We start from the raw sequence: 7,500 nt of genomic DNA, 5'->3' as shown, positions 1-7,500 counted from the left end.
CTAGGGCCAACTGGATTCCTTTACATAGGACCAAAAATGATCATATATTTCAACTGCAGAAATTAAAATACATGCAAAGTTCATGATCTTCGCAGTGAAGCAACAACTCAACTGAGCAGTTGGGGAAAAAGCCCACTCTTGAACGGGCCCCCTTTTAGGCCCGGAATTTTTTCTTGAAGGTTTTCCTCGCAACTGCTTGAGTTACTGCTCACCTGCGGTGATTTATTTCATGTATTCTTGGTTTGAGCTCACGTGATTAGACGGCCATGTTGGTATTCCGAAAACAAAAGCAAAATGACCGCCAATGATGTCATGAGCAAGCCAAGGAATTTTTCTTATCATTGATGAGGAAACTCTCAGGGATTACACTTTTAACTCACTTGAAATGTCAAAATATTTCTACTGTTTTCAGGTGAAAAGTAAGTTGTTTTAGCTCCTATCTATACACACCTTACTAGAATGGTTTAACATATAATACGCACAGATATTTTGCTCGTTGCTAGTATTTTTCCTTAGCCTGTGTACAGTCGCCCGCTCTCCTAAAAAAAACATGGAAGAGGTTTGTGGAGAACGGGCGGCTTTACAGAGGCTAAGGAAAAATACGAACAACGAGCAAAATGTCCGCACGAATTATATGTTAGACCTTTCAATAGGAGATTTATTATTCCAGTACTACGCCATTTTGTAGTTTTTTGGCTTTGCATCGCGTTGAAAACAATTTCTTTTACTGAAAAACTCCCGTTCCGTCGGTATTAATATATATGCTCTGTTCCAAACCGGTCAAACAGGAACACAACAGTTTATTACTGTCTCATATTTTGCGTGTTCTCTTAACCAAATATGGTAAAATAGAGGAACAGTGGAATAATAAATTCAGGAATATAGCATCCATAACAACCACGGGAGAAAAACCGGAATAATGAATAATTGAATGATTAAAGTTCCTTTAGCGGTTCCAAGTGGTATTAAATAAACAAAATCGCCTGATATCGCGTACGATCAGTTACGGATACGTTTAGTCCATGTTCATAAAAGTTTTTTCATCAATCTTCCTCCGTGACAAAGTTCAAGGAAGCATACATACACCGTAGACGAAATTTCAGATGTTTAGATATAATACAGAACAATTTAAAAAGCTACTCCTACGCTTTCTCTTTGATCCGGACATGCAAACCGTTCAATATAAATGATTATTTCCGGACAAATGTATGAGGATATCAAAGGTACACCATATCATAATCATATTCAACTACAATTAAAGCGAGCGTTTACGTTGGGTTTGAAAGGACCATAGGACGAAGGTTTTTTTTCGGCCGCGCCAAAGTAGAGCGAGATTAAATTGTTGCTTACCGCCAAAAGGCACCAGAAAATCACATGACCAAATTACTCGATTCGCGGCATGACGGAGTTATAAGACAGCTTATTGACCGATGCTTTGTGCCTCTCGTGTGAACAACAAAAACGTTATGACAAAAGGAAAAGCTGATTAAAGTGTGTCTTAATTTCGTTATGCAGTGATGCCGCTAGTATGAAACAAGCTGAAATCTAACTTCGTAACGTTTTTAAACTCGAAAAGTTCGGGTAGATTTGTCCTCAAGGTGATAATTTTGTGCGCTTGGTCTAAATTGTTTTGAGTCAATATAAATGACCTGTTGTGTTTGATTACTATTTATTCCAATAATCTGATAAATGTACTACGCGTACATGTTACACATACACTGTACTAACTGCAACTGATATAAACTCGATCACGTTGCTAAACTAGTTATAACTCTTACGTAATCAATCGTTAAACATTAACTGTGATCAAGATACGACATTCCTCCCTTATCTTAGTACTTTAATTATCCTAGAGATTAGTAAGTGTTCAGGTGAATCTGTCCAGTGTTCAACTGTAATTCCATTGAATGATTATTACGAATTAGATTCTCAATATTCGATTTTCTCAATGTTCAGTGCTCGATATTAATCTCAATGTTTTGATTTTCAATATTCAATGTTCCACTTATTGTTCAATCATGATTAAAATCAATGTTCAAACAGAAACAAATAAAACAAAGATCAAAGTTCTCCTTTTTTTTCTCATGTCGCTACGTAGTCTTTAAGGTAGGCTGGTGTAGACCTTTGTCTTGCAGATCTTCTAGGCGCTGGTTGTCCTGGAATTGGAGTAGAACTGTGAGATGTTGGGGCTTGTGGTTGCCTAGTGACTCCACAGGGTGGTGTGGCTGTGGTTGTATGATGGCGGTGAATTGTGATGTCGTCGTCATCTAAATCTGGAGTGTCCACTTGACTTTGTTTCCTTTCCCGCTGGACGAATAACTTTACATGTGATATATTTCGCCTGTGCTGTGTTCCGTGACCATCTTCAATGATGATTTGAGTACCATGGATCTTTACGATTTTCATGGGATTCCTGTGGAACTTCGTGGAATATTTGTTGGTGTGCCGTTGTGTGACTAGCACGAAGTCACCTATCTTGAGGTTTCTGTGAGAGGCGTGACGTTTGCGGTCAGCATATGCTTTTGCCTTGTCCTTTTCTTTGGCATCTTTGGAGCGGACGATGGAATCCTTTGTGTTCTTCTTTGCTGGTACACTTGGTAACTTTGTTCGAAGTTCCCTTTGCATTAGCAGTTTGGCTGGGGTTTCGCCAGTCAAGCGATGTGGGGTGGTACGATAGTTTAACAGCATTGTTGGGAGAGTTTTTCTCCAATCTTTACCTTCGATGGTAGCTGTTTGAATGTGTTTCTCGAGGACCTTGTTGAATCGTTCTACCTGACCGTTGGCTTGTGGCCAATACTCTGTGACTGTTGTGGCTTTTACTCCCCAGGATGCAAGGGTTTCTTTGAACTGGGCAGATGTGAAATATGATGCGTTGTCTGTCTTGATTTCTTCAGGATAGCCATGCTCAGCGAAGACTGCATCAAGCCAATTCAGAAGAGAAGTTGATGTAACTGACTTGAGGATCTTGACAGAGGGCCAACGAGAATAATAATCAGTGAGGACTGCTACATATTCTCCTGTTGGGAAGGGACCACAGATGTCCAGGGCAAGTTTAAGCCAAGGTTGATTAGGCAGCTCTGTCGGTTGCATTGGCTCTGGCCGTGGGGGTCTCGCTGTTGTCTGGCATGGATGACAAGATTTGATGTGATCTTCTATTTCTTTGTCCATGTTAGGCCACCAGAGTTTGGCTCGCAGGCGCTATTTGCATCTCGTCATTCCTGCGTGGTCTTCGTGGGCCAACGTAATTGCTTGTTCTCTGAAAGTAGTGGGGAGCACAATACGAGTTCCACGAAGAAGGATACTATGGTCCGTGATGCACAGTTCATCGGCAATAGTTTTGTAGGGTGTGGCCATTTTGTAGACTTGGTTACTGGTGAGTAATTCTCGGATTGCGCGTAACTCTGGGTCTTCTAATGATGCTTTTTGGATCTCTTCGACGCTCATTGCTCTAGGAGCGAGGTGGTTTGTCATGTAATTGACGTAACGGTCAGCGCAACTTTCCATGTTGCTTCTTGGATGTTGATTTGCGAGGCGGGAAAGCGGGTCTGCTAGGTTGGTTTTTCCCGGTCTGTATACCACTTTAAAGTCGTACTCTTGCAAACGGAGACGCCAACGTTCTATTCTGGCTGGTTGAGGCTTGCTTGTGTTGGTTGGTTTAGCTGCATAGATGTGTTCTAGGGGACGGTGATCAGTTTCCAATTCAAATTCTCTGCCAAAAAGGTACATGTGAAAGTGTTCGCAACCAAAGACAATTGCCAGGGCTTCTTTTTCGATTTGGCCATACTTTCTCTCGGTGTCGGTAAGGGACCTACTTCCATGAGCGACTGGACGGAAGGATTTGTCAGTCTGTTCTTGGAGGAGAACTGCACCAACTGCCCAGGGTGAGGCATCTACTACCACCCGTGTTTTCGCGTTTAAGCTGTAATGAGCTAGGATGGGGAAGCTGGTGAGTGCCTGTTTCAAATTCTGGAATGCTGTTTCGTGTTCGTCGTGCCATTCAAATGAGGTGTTGGCTTTTGTTAGCTGCCGGAGGGGAAACGTGAGTGTACTGTAATCTTGAATGTATCGCGAACAATAGTTTGTGAGACCTAGGAATGATCGAACTTCTGATGCATTGGTAGGATGGGGGGCTTCCGCTATGGCTTTGATTTTCTTCTCATCGGGCTGGATGCCATTGGCTGAGACGATGTGTCCGAAGACGTTAATCTGTGGCACAGCAAAGGAGCATTTAGGTAGCTTAAGAGTGATGCCACTGTCTTCCAGTTTGGTGAGAAGTTGGTCTAGCTGATTTAGGTGTGTGGTCTTGTCACGTGACCATATCCAAATGTTGTCTGAGATGTTGGCGGTTCCTGGAATTTCTCTGATTAGATCATGGATGATTTCGTGAAAATGTTCTCCTGATGGGGAGGCACCCATTATGAGGCGAGTGAAACGATGCGGGCCATTATCAGGTGTAGAAAAGGCAGTGATATAGCGTGATTCTTCGGCCAATGTAAGTTGCAGGTAACCTTGGGAGAGATCAACTTCGGAGAATATGGTTGCACCTTCCATTTGTTGGAGGATTTCGTTAACTGTGGGGATTTGTACCCTGCGCCGTGTGAGGGCGGTGTTTGGCATTCGCATGTCTAGAACCAAACGAACATCTCCATTTTTCTTAGGGATGGCTATAAGGGGCGATAACCAGGGTGTGGCTCCTTGGACTTTTTCAATAATGCCTTCATTGCGCATTTCCTCAAGTTTGGAGTTGACCTTTGATTTCATGCTGTGAGGAATTCTTCTGGGCGGTTGAGCCACTGGGGTGACACTTTCATCGATTTCCAGCTTCACTTGGGTGTTTTTCAGATTTCCTGTTCCCATGAACAACTTGCAGTGTTTAGTGAGGATTGTGTGAACTTGAGAGTCCTCATGTTGTATCGTGATATTGTTGAGATTGACGCTCAGAAGATCAAGTGCTGTTGATGAATCAAAACCGAGGAGACATCTGGATTTGCTGTTAGAAACGAAGAAAATCGCTTCTGTTGATTTTCCGCTAGAGGTAGAAATAGATGCGGTGAACTGACCAGCGATGTCCAAGGGCTGCTCGGTGCCATAGGCATGGATTTTAACAGATGAGGGTGTTAACCGGAAGTTGGCATTTTTTCCTTTGATGCGATTTACAATTGCGTGATTGAGCACGTTTACGGAAGCGCCAGAATCCACGATGACTTTCACTGGTACGCCATGGATTATTACGGTGGTTTCCGGATGTTTGCCTGTGGATGTGGATGTGGATGGTGAATAGATATTCATCATCTGTCTCACTTGAAGAGAGTTCGGGTTGTGTGACTTCACCCGTCACGTGTTGGACGCCATGTGCTTGCGGTTTACTTGACAGACAAAATTTGGCGAAATGATGGAGTTTGTGGCATTTGTGACATTCTGTTCCTTGAGCTGGACACGAACGCATTCCGCCTTTGTGTGGAAAACGACCACCGCAATTTCTGCAAGTCGTGGTTAATTGTTTTGGTCGCGAAGGCGGTTTCTGCTTTCTTCGATTGTTATGTAAGCCGTTATGTGAGCCATCTTGTTTTCGACGATTGTTGCGTAAACCATTTCCGAAAACACGTGAGTTGCCGTGTGGAAAACGTGACTGTGTTTCCACTGCATTTACTGGTAGTGATGGCGATTGAGAATTTTCGCCTTCGAGCTTTTTAGCTTGCTCGTCGGTGCGTTCAAGCGATCTCCCATGATTGAGGAGCTCTTGTAAGGTGAAGCTTTCTCGTAGGGCTCGTCGGCGAAGACGTTTGTCCCTTGTCTTGTGGATAATTTGGGTTCGGATTTCGTTATCCGTGTTGGTGAAACTGCAATCGGACGCTTTTGTTTTCAATCGACGGTAGAAGTCGTTGAGCGTTTCGTTGATTTCTTGCCTGAGTTCTCGGAACTCGAAGACTGCCAGGTCTTTATTTTGCATGGGGTCAAAGTGCTGGTTGAGAGCAGTGACGGCAGATTCGTAGGTTGTGCCAGTGTCCGGTAAGATGTCGAAAACATCGTTTGTTGCATCGCCTACGTATGTAAGCAATAGGCCTCGACGAATAGTCGGGTCAAATTCTCGTAGACTTAGGAGAAGGTTTTCAAATCGACGCACCCATTTCTTCCATCGTTGCCCAACCGTGGAAGGATCTGAAAAGGGGTCGAACGGCTGAAATGGCGGTAATCCACTTCGAGGCGTAGCGGCAGTGGCTGCTGCGGTTGAATTTGTCGTAGTTGAAGTGCCTGAAGAAGTGGAAGAAGTTGAAGCAGGCGGTGGGTCCTGTTCACCATCGGACATTTTGGTTTATCCTCGTCGCCAATATTGTGTTTGATTGCTATTTATTCCAATAATCTGATAAATGTACTACGCGTACATGTTACACATACACTGTACTAACTGCAACTGATATAAACTCGATCACGTTGCTAAACTAGTTATAACTCTTACGTAATCAATCGTTAAACATTAACTGTGATCAAGATACGACATGACCCCAGGTAAGACATTGAGCATGAGTGTTTTTCTTATGGGGTTTCATAAAAAAATTGAATCAAAACGTTGTGAATAGAAATCAGATGGATTATAACTTACCATAGATGATTCCAAAGCTTATCACTAATGCGGTATACGTAATTGGGTTTCCTTTCATAGCAATTAAGTTATTACAACAACACGCGTACTGTTTTGGCTGCTTCTTCTGTCCTACTCAATAAAAGTCTTTCGCAATGTCATATAAGTATCCAGTTTTTGAACGTCATGTGAAAAAATGTGCAACGCAGCACTTTCTTAAAAATTCAGTCCCAATGACACCCTATTTTAAACTAGCAACAACATAATTAAATGTGGGGCTTTTGTTCAAGTTGTACTGAGTAACTTATGACAGTTTTGCGTAACCTAAACCAATTTCAATTGTTTTTAAACATCGGTACACGATATCTTGATGTGTACAAAATTTGATAGTGTGAAACATCTGCTTGCCTCTTACTTTTGCAAGCATTTATTATGGTTGTCTCGATAGTAATATTATTATAAAACAGTGAACAAGAATTACTTAAAATATTTGCAAGTCTTTTGGACAACTTATTGATTGCTTAAAATAATTATACAATATTGACGCTCAAAGTAACATAAGCTTACTACCGTGAAGCATTCAACCCAAAGATGGCAACATTCACTTGACAATTAGGAGCATGTAGCGTTTTACTTTAGCGTCAATTAGATGACTACCGCGAAATTTTCTTTATAGCCGACAAAGATATATTAATCAACTAACAGTATGATACTTGATATACTAGTTAGACTTTCGTGAATACTTGTTGATGAATTTCCCCCGTTGCCATCAGATAACCTTGTCTTAAGTAGCCTGCGTAGCAGTCCCGTTTTTCGTTTTCAGTTTTCATTTACCTATTTTATTATGCCTTTGGAGAAGTGCTTCACTTTGATTCAATGTTCAAGGCATACTTGACGTCTTTTAGGTAGCTGCTGTAGAG

General features: G+C 42.1%; 1 protein-coding gene across 3 annotated transcripts in view; it reads right to left on the bottom strand.

Moving 5' to 3' along the window:
• Window positions 1-7,500, bottom strand: part of LOC137982688 (uncharacterized) — a 19,864-nt gene that overhangs the window by 4,964 nt on the left and 7,400 nt on the right. Inside the window, exon 1 of one of the 3 annotated variants that reach the window (XM_068829822.1) lies at window positions 6,602-7,500. This exon is cut by the window's right edge and continues 491 nt beyond it. The exons of the other annotated variants lie outside the window; for them this stretch is intronic. Coding sequence (XP_068685923.1) covers window positions 6,602-6,659 — 58 coding nt within the window. The 5' untranslated portion in view covers window positions 6,660-7,500. The remainder of the gene's footprint in view (window positions 1-6,601) is intronic. 3 annotated transcript variants of the gene reach the window in all.

The sequence above is a fragment of the Montipora foliosa genome, chromosome 13 (genome assembly GCF_036669935.1).
Source record: "Montipora foliosa isolate CH-2021 chromosome 13, ASM3666993v2, whole genome shotgun sequence".
Classification (NCBI taxonomy): domain Eukaryota; kingdom Metazoa; phylum Cnidaria; class Anthozoa; order Scleractinia; family Acroporidae; genus Montipora; species Montipora foliosa.
The sequence above is the reverse complement of the archived record's forward strand: the minus strand, read 5'-3'. Positions and strand labels throughout refer to the sequence as shown.